Source organism: Excalfactoria chinensis, unplaced genomic scaffold, assembly GCF_039878825.1.
Source record: "Excalfactoria chinensis isolate bCotChi1 unplaced genomic scaffold, bCotChi1.hap2 Scaffold_1011, whole genome shotgun sequence".
Classification (NCBI taxonomy): domain Eukaryota; kingdom Metazoa; phylum Chordata; class Aves; order Galliformes; family Phasianidae; genus Excalfactoria; species Excalfactoria chinensis.
The window spans coordinates 1-14,219 of record NW_027315584.1 but is presented as its reverse complement, the minus strand read 5'-3'; the positions used below and the strand labels follow the sequence as shown (position 1 = coordinate 14,219).

At 45.4% G+C, this 14,219-nt stretch overlaps 1 protein-coding gene across 1 annotated transcript; it reads left to right on the top strand.

Annotated features, from left to right (window-relative positions):
• The first annotated feature begins 509 nt into the window (after window positions 1–509).
• Window positions 510–13,931, top strand: LOC140264776 (pre-B-cell leukemia transcription factor 4-like). The gene is made up of 11 exons (XM_072360684.1): window positions 510–742; window positions 2,948–3,021; window positions 6,730–6,971; window positions 7,369–7,559; window positions 7,920–8,055; window positions 8,670–8,826; window positions 8,978–9,084; window positions 9,650–9,736; window positions 11,437–11,884; window positions 11,975–12,893; window positions 13,249–13,931. Exons 1-9 carry the CDS (start codon window positions 531–533, stop codon window positions 11,527–11,529), a joined length of 1,299 nt encoding a protein of 432 aa, XP_072216785.1. The 5' UTR covers window positions 510–530; the 3' UTR covers window positions 11,530–11,884; window positions 11,975–12,893; window positions 13,249–13,931.
• Window positions 13,932–14,219: the final 288 nt, after the last annotated feature.

Below are 14,219 nucleotides of genomic sequence, written 5' to 3'. Positions count from 1 at the left end.
CCTGATCCCTTATCAATCCCCTGATCCCTTATCAATAACTCAATCCCTTATCAATAACTCAATCCCTTATCAATCCCACGCCCCCCCTTACCAATCCTTTATCCCCTTATCAACCCTCTGATCCCTTACGAACCCCTTGCCCCCCCCGTTCAATCCCTCGATCTCTTATCAACCCCTTATCATTCACATGGGGTCCGTTCCGTCCCGACCCCTTCCATCTCCACACCGCGTTGGCGATGCAGAAGTTCCCTCCCGCCGTGTCTCGCAGATCCCCCTGAAGTCCCCCCATCAGACACCCCCATGACGTCATTATGACGTCATGCGCGGGCGTATCCCGAACCGATGGGCGTGGTCAGCACATGGGGGCGTGGCCAACGCGTGGTGGGCGTGGCCAAAGAGGTGGGCGTGGCTTAACGGAGGGGCGTCTCTGCGTTTGTGGGCGTGGCCAAGCGGGGCCGGTGGGCGTGGCCTCGTCCCGAAGGTGGGCGTGGCTTCGGGGCCCTGTTGTCTCCGCTCCCCCATCGGCGGCCATGGAGGAGCCTTCGCGGTTGATGGCACCGCACGGAACCGGGGTGACCCTCCAAGGGGGTCTCCCTCCGGGGGCTCCCAACCCTCCTACAGCTACTTCGGGTGATCCCAGCTCTCTGGTTCCCCCGGGCCCTCCTCCCACTCACGATACGGGTGACGTTCTGCAGCAGATTATGGCCATCACCGATCAAAGCTTGGATGAGGCCCAGGCGAGGTAACGGGGGTCCCGTTCAGCCCAATAGAGGCAGCTGTTGGGGGGGGGGGTGGGGGTCGACTGTAGGGATAGCCCCCCCCACAACCCCCCCCCCTTCCCCACCCCCCTCACTCTGGGCAGCGATGGGACCCCCTCGGTGGAGCCGTTGTGGGGATACGGGCCGGTTCGGTGCCGGTTCGGTGCCGGTTCGGTGCCGGTTCGGTGCCGGTTCGGTGCCGGTTCGGTGCCGGTTCGGTGCCGGTTCGGTGCCGGTTCGGTGCCGGTTCGACGCTCCTGCAGCCTCCCGTCGTGACTCAGCTGTGTTCTATCGGGACTGTCGCGATAGAGGAGCTGTGGGGTGAGAACTGGGGGCTGTGGGGATGGATTTCCCTTCCCCCCCCCCACCTCGTTTTGGGCCGTGATACAACGGTTGGGGTTTGGGTCGGGGTTATGGGGCGGTTTGCTGTTGGTTCCGTGCTCCTACAGCCCCGTGTTATGACTCAGCTGTGTTCTGTCGGGACTATCGCGATAGGAGATGGAGGCTGCGGGGCTCGACCTGCACTCGGGGCCGTGGTATAGAGACGGTATAGAGTGGGATAGAGTTTGGGTTGGGGATATGGGGCTGGTTCTGGGTGTTCCTACAGCCCGGTGCTGCGACCCAGCTGTGTTCTGGCAGCACTATCGCGATAGATGGGGGTTACTCAGCTGGGCTCTGTCGGGACTGTCGCCATAGGGTGGCCCCATGGGGTATCCTTGGGGTATCCTGTGGTTCTGAATGGCGTCGGTTCTGTCTGTCCATCTGCCCTTCCTTCTGGCCTTCCCTCCTTCCTGTGTGTCCTATATGGGTTCAGGCTGTGCCCTATATGGTTTCCAGCTATATCCTATATGGGTTCAGGCTGTGCCCTATATGGTTTCCAGCTATGTCCTATATGGTTTCCAGCTATATCCTATATGTTTTCCAGCTATGTCCTATATGGTTTCCAGCTATGTCCTATATGGTTTCCAGCTATGTCCTATATGGTTTCCAGCTATATCCTATATAGTTTCCAGCTATGTCCTATATGGTTTCCAGCTATGTCCTATATGGTTTCCAGCTATATCCTATATAGTTTCCAGCTATGTCCTATATGGTTTCCAGCTATGTCCTATATGGTTTCCAGCTATATCCTATATAGTTTCCAGCTATATCCTATATGGTTTCCAGCTATGTCCTATATGGGTTCAGGCTGTGTTCTGGGTTGGTTCTGTCTGTGTTCCATATAGGTTCAGACTCTGTCCTATATAGTTTCCAGCTGTGTCCTATATGGTTTCCAGCTATATCCTATATGGGTTCAGGCTGTGTTCTGGGTTGGTTCTGTCTGTGTTCCATGTTGGTTCTACCTGTGTCCCATATGGTTTCAGGCTGTGCCCTATATAGTTTCCAGTTGTGTTCCTGGTTGGTTCTGGCTGGTTTCCATATTGGTTCTACCTGTGTTCTGGATGGTTTGGATCCATGTCGTATACTGGTTCCAGCTGTGTCCTATATTGGTTCCAGCTGTGTCCTGTATTGGTTCCAGCTGTGTTCTGTATTGGTTCCAGCTGTGTTCCAAGTTGGTTCCAGCTGTGTCCTGGTATAGTCTTGGTCTGCATCCTATATTGATTCCAGCTGTGTTCCAGGTTGACTGTGGCTGTGTCCTATATAGTCTTGGTCTGTGTTCTGTATTGATTCCAGCTGTGTTCTGTATTGATTCCAGCTGTGTTCCAGGCTGGTTCCAGCTGTGTTCTGTATTGATTCCAGCTGTGTTCTGTATTGATTCCAGCTGTGTTCTGTATTGATTCCAGCTGTGTTCCAGGTTGGTTCCAGCTGTGTTCCAGGTTGGTTCCAGCTGTGTTCCAGGTTGGTTCCAGCTGTGTTCCAGGTTGGTTCCAGCTGTGTTCTGTATTGATTCCAGTTGTGTTCTGTATTGGTTCCAGCTGTGTTCTGTATTGATTCCAGCTGTGTTCCAGGCTGGTTCCAGCTGTGTCCTATATTGATTCCAGCTGTGTTCCAGGTTGGTTCCATCCGTGCCTTGCCCTGAGCACTTTATATCTGTGTTCTGGGTTGCGTTCTCGGTTGCATTCCAAGTTATTCCTCCTCTTTGCATTTTCCCAGCAGCAAAACTAAGTGGGTTTTTTTGCTTTGTTTTGTTTTTTTCTTTTTCCTCCTTTTTTTTATACAGAATTTCTGCCTTTCTTTTTTTGCGGCAGGAAACACGCCCTGAACTGCCATAGGATGAAGCCTGCTCTGTTCAGCGTGCTCTGCGAGATCAAGGAGAAAACAGGTGAGCTAATGTCATTCCTACACCCATTTCCCACCCCCAAAACACCACTTTTTCCCCCCAAAAAATGCCATCCCATGTTTAGTTTTGCTCTTGTTCACCACGTTTGCCCAATGGGGTTCTGTGACTTCTGCTGTTTGTCATCATGCCTTATCGGTGCTTATTTGGGGGCAAATGGGTTTTGGTTTTGAGTCCTGTGTTCCTATATACGGATGGGGTCCTATAAGGACAGTCATATCTTCATATATATGAATGAGGTTCTATGGATGGGGTCATATATTGTATATATATACGAATGGGGTCCTATGAATACGGTCATCTATTTGTGTACAAGGGAAGGTGGTCCTACAAATATGGTCATATATTCATATTGATGAATATGGCCCTACAAATAGAGTCCTGTATTCCTATATGCGTACATGGCCCTACGAATACAGCCATGTATTCACATCTATATGATCGGGGTCCTGTGAATTATGGTCTTGTCTTTATACGTGCATGAATGTGGTCCTACAAAGATGGTCATATCTTCATATATATGGAGATGGTCTTATGAATACGGTCATATGTTCCTATATATGAATATGGCCCTACAAATACAATCTACTCTTCCTCTGTGATGCGATTCTTTGTCCCCCCCAGGCTCGTGTGTTTTGGTACCTGTACCCAAAAAGGAAAAAGACAAAACAACACGCCCACATCTTAATTAATATTAACTAGGATGGCGTAGGGAACCCAACTTATGGATTAAAGACACCACAGGAGCGGGGCCTGGTGGGTGATGGGTGGGCTGTGGGGACTCTGTGGGGTTTGGAATGTTGAATAAAACATGGTTTCCTTCTCCTCCCCCCCTTGAGGGTCATCCATGGAGTGGTTGGGTTGGAAGGGTCCTTGTAGGTCAACTGTGGGGTGGTTGAAATGGATGGGTCCTTATAGGTCAACTGTGGGGTTGTTGGGCTGGAAGTGTCCTTATGGGTCAACCATGGAGTGGTTGGGTTGGAAGGGTCCTTGTAGGTCAACTGTGGAGTGTTTGGGTTGGAAGGGTCCTTACGGGTCAACCATGGAGCGGTTGGGCTGGAAGAGTCCTTACAGGTCATCCATGGAGTGGTTGGGTTGGAAGGGTCCTTGTAGGTCAACTGTGGAGTGGTTGGAATGGAAGGGTCCTTATGGGTCAACTGTGGGGTGGTTGGGCTGGAAGGGTCCTTATGGGTCAACCATGGAGTGGTTGGGTTGGAAGGGTCCTTATGGGTCAGCTATGGAGTGGTTGGGTTGGAAGGGTCCTTATGGGTCAGCTATGGAGTGGTTGGGTTGGACAGGTCCTTGTGGGTCAACCAGGGAATGATCCTATATTCTGTAGGTGGGTCAGTGGTTGGACTTACAGTCTTAGAGGTCTTTTCCAACCTTAATGAATCCATGAATGGATGCAGTTGGACCCGATGATCTTCAAGGTCTTTTCCAACCCTAACGATTCCACCATTCCAAAATCCCACCCCAACACTCAATCCCAAGATCTGACCCCCAAATCCAGCCCCAAAATCCAACCCCAAAACGGGTTTGACAGACAGACTTGATGATCCTGGACCTCATTTCTGACCTCGCTGATTCTTTGCTTCTGCTGCCCCGAGGATGTACTTCGAGTCGGTATAAATTCAGCTCTCCTTTCACCTGACAGTTCCAATGCTTGAGTCAGAGCTCAACATTCAGAGCCAACGTATTGGCTGGCAAAGGTTGTTTCTTCTTTTGGGGTTAGAATGGTACATCCAAAGCTTTCCATTCCCTTGAATTACTCCATCGGTGAGCAGCTCCCATTCATGATTTTCCAGGAGGGATCAATTGGATCTGGGTACACCGATCTGTTCGGGTTAATATCAGTGATACCATCTGGGAAAACACCTTTGTGTTCTCTGTAGATATTCTGTACTTAGGATGGTACAAATAGTTCAATTCTGGCCCTAAAATGCCCTTCTACAAAGGGGAAGCCAACCAATCTACATCCAGTGGGTGGAAAAACTTGGCTCTTCTGCATTATTTGCTCCCTTCTGCAAAGGGGGGAGGGGGGAAAGAAAACAACCCAATAAAACTCACAGCCAAGCATGCACCGCTTATTTTGGTACCACTAACCTCATTACAGAACCACAAACCTCTTAATTAATGACATGCAAAATAGATGGCCGTGATTGCATTTGCATACTGAGGCTTCAACACCTTAGGCTGCGATGCGGTTTAATTAAGGATTAATTAGAAACGGTGGGAATTTCACGTCAGTTAGGGTAGTGGTTTTGCATATTTGACAGATCTCAGTAGGGGATGTGCAGGAAAGCAGGGAATTCGTGATTTCTTGTGTGTAAAGAGAACCAATGAGTTACGTGGTCCGTGAGTTTCTTTAGTTGTGATGAACTTATAGGGGATGAACTACGGGGTTGAAAGTGCAACTCATTAATGCTAATTAACTCCTCTCTAGTTTCTTGCTAGCCCCAGCCAACCGGATTCTTCCCTTGAGGTCGTGGGAGTGCTTTATTCAGCAGCCAACTTGAGATGAGCTGATGCGTAATTGATGATAACGAATGTCTAATTACCATCATTAGACGGGTGACATAAAATTAAGCTGCAGCTGGGAGCTCGACTCCAACACGAGGTGTGCTGATGTGCACCGCAGCGTGTGCAAGGAGATGAGAATGTGGCACCCAGGCTCCTCTTCCACAGCAATGACGCTTCCCAGCCCAAATAGTTTCATGTGAGCTTTGTCAGAGTGAGGAGTGCTCTTCTGGGGGGGCCTTTGGGGTCCCTTCCAACCCAACTGTGCTGTGGTTCTGTGGTTCTGTGATCTTTAAGGACCTTTCTAACCCAACCCAACCCCATTCCACGGTTCTGTGATCTTTAAGGACCTTTCCAATGCATCCTGTGGTTCTGTGATCTTCAAGGACCCTTCCAACCCAACCCATTGTATGGTTCTGTATGGACCTTTCCAACCAAACTCCATCCCACGGTTCTGTAATCTTTAAGGACCATTCCAACCCAACCCATTCTATGATTCTGTGGTCTTCAAGATTCCTTTCAACCCAACCCCATTCTGTGGTTCCTTGATCTTTAAGGACCCTTCCAACCCAACCCCATTCTATGGTTCCTTGATCTTTAAGGACCCTTCCAACCCAACCCAACCCCATTCTACAGTTCTTTGATCTTCAAGGACCCATCCAACCCAACCCATTCTGTCTTCCCACAGTTCTGTGTTGTCAGATGGCACTGGAATATCCCTTTGTTCTCTTTGGATCTGGTGTCCATCGCTGTGTGATCAACACAGATTTCCTCCTGAATCCAATCCACTGCTCATTAAATTGCCTCACAGTTAACATCCAATTAAAAGCCAGACAGCTCCTGGTGATACCCTACATCAAGCAGCCCTCAGGTGTTGATTTCAGCATCATCCTACATCAGTGTGGTGTTCATTTCAGTCCCCAGGTGCAGAAATACAGCAGCTGTAGCAGCTCAGGTGCATTCCATCCACCTCCCATAGTCTGCCTTTACCATCCCGTTGCCCATTTCTCCCTCTGATCCCTGTTTTCTCTATAGACACCTTCATTAAACTCTCCTTCTTTCCTCGACCTGGAGATAGAAGTCGGCTAAAAACAGTCTTTAAATGCTCTACCATTGAAGCGGACGCTCTCCCTTACCTGGAAATAACCTTTTGATTCCCTCTTTATATCTACCCAGTGTTAAGTATTCGTGGTATTCAGGAAGAAGACCCCCCCGATGCCCAACTAATGAGACTAGATAACATGTTGCTGGCGGAGGGCGTCTCCGGCCCCGAGAAAAGAGGAAGAGGAGCACCGATGGCTGTAGCAGCAACACCAGGTGGCTGTCCAAATGACAATAGCATTGAGCACTCTGACTACAGGGCCAAGCTGTCACAGATCCGACAGATATACCACTCTGAGCTAGAGAAATATGAACAGGTGATCTTTCTGCATGGAAGAGTTTTTATCATCTCAATTGAAATATAACCTCCCCTTTTTTTTCCTCCCCTCCCCTCCCCCCTTTGGTGTTGGTTTTAAGGACGGAGCAGGAGGCGAAATGAGTTCAGTTCGACGCGAGGTTATTCACGTTTTGTTTTGAGAACTTAGCGTTGCAGGAATAAGATGAAATAGAGGGACTGGACATCAGACTAAAGATAATTAACGTCTCATTGATTTTTGTTATGGTATTTAAGAGTAAATACGAATAAAGCCGAAAGTCCTCTGTTGGGTTTTTGTTGTTGTTTTTTTTTTTGTTTGGATATGTTCTCTTGTTGAAGGGGGGGAATTAATTTGGGGGTGTTTTATCGTTTCTCGATACCAGTATCTTCACTTTCAGGCCTGCAGCGAATTCACCACCCACGTCATGAACCTGCTCAGGGAACAGAGCCGGACGAGACCCATTTCTCCCAAAGAAATCGAGCGGATGGTGAACATCATCCACGGCAAATTCAGCACCATCCAGATGCAGCTGAAGCAGAGCACATGCGAGGCGGTGATGATCCTCCGCTCACGCTTCCTTGATGCGAGGTACAATGAAAAGTGGCAACGGGTGCTTAAATCCAGGCTTCTTTTCTTGCTCAGTGCCAACAATTGCATTGAAAGCCTCATTCCCGGCGCTGTTAGTTTCAGTGTTAACATCTGATGGGTTGCCGTCCATGCTGAGGTTACTTACCTTGGCATAAACATGTTAAAAACGGCGTGGAATTGAATACATTCCTCCTCAAACCTCAATAGTTCATAGTAGACTCATAGCTTGTGGGTCTTACCTTGGCATAAACACGTTAAAAACGGTGTGGAATTGAATACATTCCTCCTCAAACCTCAATAGTTCAGAGCAGACCTACAGTCTACGAGGCTCAAACAGACACAGTTGTGGTTTCCCAACAGGCGTAAACGGCGTAACTTCAGCAAGCAGGCAACAGAAGTGCTGAACGAGTATTTCTATTCTCATCTGAGCAATCCTTACCCCAGCGAAGAGGCCAAAGAGGAGCTCGCCAAGAAGGGTGGCATCACCGTTTCGCAGGTAGGGAGAGGTTGATCTGCAATGATGGCTTCTTTCTTTGAGTCTTTGAATGGTTAAGGTTGGGAAAGACCATTAAGATGGGCCGAGTGACTGTTAAGGATCCCCATCCGACTCCAGTGGTTCGGTGGTTCCATGAAATCTAGCCTTGATTCGTCTAAGAAATGCCATATGAGCAAAACAGGCCCCCAGTCGTGGCCAAGTTGAGCTTTAGGGGCACAAAAACAAGCGAGCTAAGGGGAACTCAAAGCAAAGTTCCATAAGTCAGGGGCTGAAGGGTGGAAAAGTGTTCTCAGTCAGATGAAGGCGTAAAGAAAAGCAAGGGACAATGGGAATAACCTGACAGACAACATCGAGGGCAGCTGGGAGCTCCAACAAGAGCAATGATTGATGAACATGAGAATCGATCTCAGACCATATCTGAGTTCTGCCAGGTCATCCCCTATAGGCGGTAATAGGTTGTAGTTGACGGTACTAAAAGAAAACAAAGAACATTTATGTTGTTCCAAAGGGTTTATCTGCTTGAACCCTACTATAAAACATCGTTTTTGCTGCCGAGTTGTCAACGTAACGGAGAATGGGATGGTTTGAATGGTAACAGGGCTGTAAATCTCCAGGTTTCCAACTGGTTCGGTAACAAAAGAATTCGGTACAAGAAGAACATGGGGAAGTTCCAAGAAGAAGCCAACATTTACGCTGCCAAAACAGCAGTGGATGCAACCAACGTTGTGGCTCAGGGCAACCGGGCAAACTCCCCATCGACACCAAATTCGGGTGAGGAAAAAGCACTTTGGAAGTCTCCATTTCCAATGGTTGGAAACGCGCTCAAAGGATAAAAAGAAAACAAAATACATGTTGTTTTGTTGGGTTTTTTATTGCATTGAATCTTTGTTGGTTTTTTTTTGTTTGTTTTGTTGTGATTCAGCTTCTTCTGGCTCTTTTAAGATGACCAACTCCGGAGATTCTTTCATTAATTTGCAGTCGTTGACCTCCTACCAGAGCTCCCCGGTGGGTGGCAATGTGCAGTCACAGGTGAGCAGCTCATTTTCATGATGATGATGATGATTATTATTATTATTTTATATTATTTTATTGTTGTCATATATAAACTATACATATATTATAATATATATATTATTTTATTATTATAACGGTTGAACTGGATGATCTTTTAGGTCTTTTCCAACCTTGGTGATTCTATGATTATTATCAAAGCCGTTTCTCTTAATAATCACATAAGGATTATTTTCTTCTCCATTCAGAGTCAGATTTGTGAAACAAGCCCATTGAAATGCATGATTTTTTGGTGGTTTTTTTTTTGTTGTTGTTGTTGTTGAAATCAAACTCTTTAAGACTGAGTTGACTTATTGGTGTCCTTCCACCCTTCAGATTTACATCAACAAATCGCCGTCGGCTTGTTTGAGGGTCTCTGTATAAATAGAACTTGATGGGGGGGTGGTTATAGCAGTATTAACGGCATTGATTTACAGTTATTTTTAATAGAACAGGCATATCCTGCTTGCAATACCTGCTTCTTATGACTTGTCCTTATTTCTTTCTCCCCTCCTTCGTGTTGTCCCACGGGATCTTGTTGCAGATGGATTCCTTGCACCATGTCATACACCAGACAGGAAGATATGACACCATTGTGGGGAATCCTTTGTACACGACGCAGCGCATCGACGTAAGATGTCCCAGGGTTTTCATTCATCCCATCTCCGATGCGGGTTTCGCTCTCAGTAGGGATCTACTGGATCAGTAGGGATCTACCTGTGAATAAGCCCTAATTTTGCTCTCAGTAGGGATCTACTGGATCAGTAGGGATCTATCTGAATAAGTCCTAGTTTTGCTCTCAGTAGGGATCTTCTGGATCAGTAGGGATCTATCTGAATAAGTCCTAGTTTTGCTCTCAGTAGGGATCTACTGGATCAGTAGGGATCTATCTGAATAAGTCCTAGTTTTGCTCTCAGTAGGGATCTTCTGGATCAGTAGGGATCTACCTGCGAATAAGTCCTAGTTTTGCTCTCAGTAGGGATCTACTGGATCAGTAGGGATCTATCTGAATAAGCCCTATTTTTGCTCTCAGTAGGGATCTACTGGATCAGTAGGGATCTACCTGCGAATAAGTCCCAACGTGGTTCCTACCCACTGAGATCCCTGCTGTGGGGATAGGAGAAAGGTGGAAGGGAGATGCTTAAGGCTTAAACCTTCGGCTTTGGTTCCCCCCAGAAAGTTGTAGATGAGGACAGAGGACAGAATAGTTGTTCAAAGGGTCCTTGCAGATCAACTGAAGAGTGGTTGGGTTCAAAGGGTCCTTACAGGTCAACTGGAGTGATTGGATTCAAAGGGTCCTTGCAGGTCAACTGGAGTGATTGGATTCAAAGGGTCCTTGTAGGTCAGCTGTGGAGCAGTTGGGTTCAAAGGGTCCTTGCAGGTCAAATGAAGAGTGGTTGGGTTCAGAGGGTCCTTACAGGTCAACTGAGGAGTGCTTGGGTTTAAAGGGTCCTTACAGGTCAACTGGAGTGATTGGATTCAAAGGGTCCTTGCAGGTCAAATGAAGAGTGGTTGGCTTCAAAGGGTTCTTGGAGGTCAACTGAGGAGTGGTTGGGTTCAAAGGGTCCTTACAGGTCAACCAGGGAGCAGTTGGGTTCAGAGGGTCCTTACAGGTCAACTGAGGAGTGGTTGGGTTCAAAGGGTCCTTGCGGGTCAACTGAGGAATGATTGGATTCAAAGGGTCCTTGCAGGTCAACTGAGGAGTGGTTGGATTCAAAGGGTCCTTAGAGATCAGCTGTGGAACAGTTGGGTTCAAAGGGTCCTTGCAGGTCAAATGAAGAGTGGTTGGCTTCAAAGGGTCCTTGCAGGTCAACTGTGGATCAGTCGGGTTCAACAGGTCCTTGCAGGTCAACAGTGGAGTGATTGGATTCAAAGGGTCCTTGCAGGTCAACCAGGGAGTGGTTGGGTCCAGAGGGTCCTTACAGGTCAGTTGTGAATCAGTCAGGTTCAAAGGGTCCTTGCAGGTCAACTGAGGAGTGGTTGGGTTCAAAGGGTCCTTGCAGGTCAACCAGGGAGTGGTTGGGTCCAGAGGGTCCTTACAGGTCAGTTGTGAATCAGTCAGGTTCAAAGGGTCCTTGCAGGTCAACTGAGGAGTGGTTGGGTTCAAAGGGTCCTTGCAGGTCAACCAGGGAGTGGTTGGGTTCAAAGGGTCCTTGCAGGTCAACCAGGGAGTGGTTGGGTTCAAAGGGTCCTTGCAGGTCAACTGTGGATCAGTCGTGTTCAACAGGTCCTTACAGGTCAACAGTGAAGCGTTTGGGGGTAGAAAGGTCCTTACAGGTCAACCACACTCTGTCCCCCTATTTCTAATAGAAACATCTGCTTCACCTACAGGCAAATGGCAGCTGGCAGGACCCGACCACCCCTTCATCCATCACCTCACCCGCAGGAGACCCCGGAAGCGTTAATTCCGACGCGTCCAATTAAGTCGTTAGGACCTTAATGATGATGAGAGGAAAGAGGTCGTTAGTGTCATTTGTCAGTGTTGCTCTTATCGCCCGTTAATTGATGAACGTGACACAGCCAATTACCTCAGCCCAACCCCGGAACCAATAGAAGATTGTGACGATGATGATGATGATGATGATGATGAAGGACACCTCTCTACCTCTCAGCTGAGTTCTTTTTGCTTATTATGGGATGTGAAAGGACTTCATTCTTCCTCACCAAACTTGGGGTTGTTTTTTTTGGGGGGTTTATTTTCGGTTTTTTAACCAAATTTGGATTGTTTTTTGGGGGTTTATTTTTCACTTTTTAACCAAATTTGGGTTGTTTTTTCTGAGTTTATTTTTCATTTTTTAACCAAACTTGGGTTGATTTTTTGGGAGTTTATTTTTCACTTTTTAACCAAATTTGGGTTGTTTTTTCTGAGTTTATTTTTCATTTTTTAACCAAACTTGGGTTGTTTTTTGGGGGGTTTATTTTCCACTTTTTAACCAAATTTGGGTTGTTTTTTGGGGGCTTGTTTTTCGTTTTTTAACCAAATTTGGGTTGATTTTTTTGTGTTTATTTTTCACTTTTTAACCAAATGTGGGTTGTTTTTTGGGGTTTGTTTTCTGCTTTTTAACCAAATTTGGGTTGATTTTTTTGGGTTTATTTTTCATTTTTTTAACCAAATTTGGGATTTTTTGGGGGTTTATTTTTCGCTTTTTAACCAAATTTTGGATATTTTTTTGTGTTTACTTTTCATTTTTTAACCAAATTTGGGTTGTTGGTTTTTTTTGGTTTATTTTTCGTTTCTTAACCAAATTTGGGTTGATTTTTTTGTTTGCTTTTCGGTTTTTAACCAAATTTGGGTTGTATTTTTGGGTTTATTTTTCATTTTTTAACCAAATTTTGGGGTTTTTTTTGCGTTTGTTTTTCTTTTTTTAACCAAATTTGGGTTGATTTTTTTGTGGAGTTTATTTTTCATTTTTTAACCAAATTTGGGTTGTTTTTTGGGGTTTGTTTTTTGTTTTTTAACCAAATCTGGGATATTTTTGGGGGGTTTATTTTTCATTTTTTAACCAAATTTGGGTTGATTTTTTTGTGTTTATTTTTCGCTTTTTAACCAAATTTGGGTTATTTTTTTTGTGTTTATTTTTCATTATTTAACCAAATTTGGGTTATTTTTGGGGGTTTATTTTTCACTTTTTAACCAAATTTGGGTTATTTTTTTTGTGTTTATTTTTCATTATTTAACCAAATTTGGGTTATTTTTGGGGGTTTATTTTTCACTTTTTAACCAAATGTGGGATATTTTGGGGGTTTGTTTTTTTGTTTTTTAACCAAATTTGGGTTGATTTTTGGGGGTTTATTCTTCATTTTTTAACCAAATGTGGGTTGATTTTGTTGGCTTGATTTTTCATTTTATTTTAACCAAATTTGGGTTGTTTTTTTGTGTTTATTTTTCATTATTTAACCAAATGTGGGTTGTTTCTTCTGAGTTTATTTTTCACTTTTTAACCAAATTTGGATATTTTGGGGGTTTGTTTTTTTTGTTTTTTAACCAAATTTGGGTTGATTTTTTTGGGGTTTATTCTTCATTTTTTAACCAAACGTGGGTTGATTTTTTTGCTTGATTTTTCATTTTATTTTAACCAAATTTGGGTTGTTTTTTTGTGTTTATTTTTCATTATTTAACCAAATGTGGGTTGTTTTTCTGAGTTTATTTTTTGGCTTTTTAACCAAATTTGGGTTGATTTTTTGTGTTTATTTTTCACTTTTTAACCAAATTTGGGTTGGTTTTTTTTGTTTTGTTTTTCATTTTTTAACCAAATTTGGGTTGATTTTTGGGTTTGTTTTTCGTTTCTTAACCAAATTTGGGTTTGTTTTTGGGGGGTTTATTCTTCATTTTATAACCAAATTTGGGTTGATTTTTTTGTGTTTATTTTCCACCTTTAACCCAATTTGGGTTGTTTTTGTGGGGATAATTTTGCGGGGTTTTTTGGGTTGTTTTCTACCTTTTTCCTGCATTTTGTTCTTTTTAGCAGCGATTTGTCGCTCTAAGAACCTCAGTCTCTCTCTCCTGAAGGGACACAAAGGACTCATTGAACCCCCCCAGGAGCCTTTTTTTACCGCCATCTTTCCGTCCGAGCTGATGGATCCCAACCAGGGCCCCCCCTCGTGTCATGGTTGGCGTTTCGACCCCCCCCCGATCATTTTATAGACGAAAAGCAGCTTTTTGGGCCTAAAAACCCCCCTTTAAACCCCTCCCTCCCCCCTTCAACCCCAACCTTGTTTATGTGCATCCCCAACGCTGGTTTAAAACACATAAAACCCTCCTCTTTCAGGCGGGGTTTTATCAAAGATAATAAACTTCCAAAGCCTTTTTTTTTATTATTATTATTATTATTATTACTTTTGTTCTCTCCATTTTGGGGAGGGGGGGAGGGGGCAATCCACTGCGCATGCGTGTAGGCCTCTCATTAGCTAGCTAAAGTGCGCATGCGTGTAGGCTCTCATTAGCTAGCGAAAGTTGCGCATGCGTGTAGGCCTCATTAGCTAGCGAAAGTGCGCGATGTGTGTAGGCCTCTCATTAGCTAGCGAAAGTGCGCATGCGTGTAGGCTCTCATTAGCTAGCGAAAGTGCGCATGCCGTGTAAATCTCAGCCAGCGAAAGCGCGCACGCGCACATAA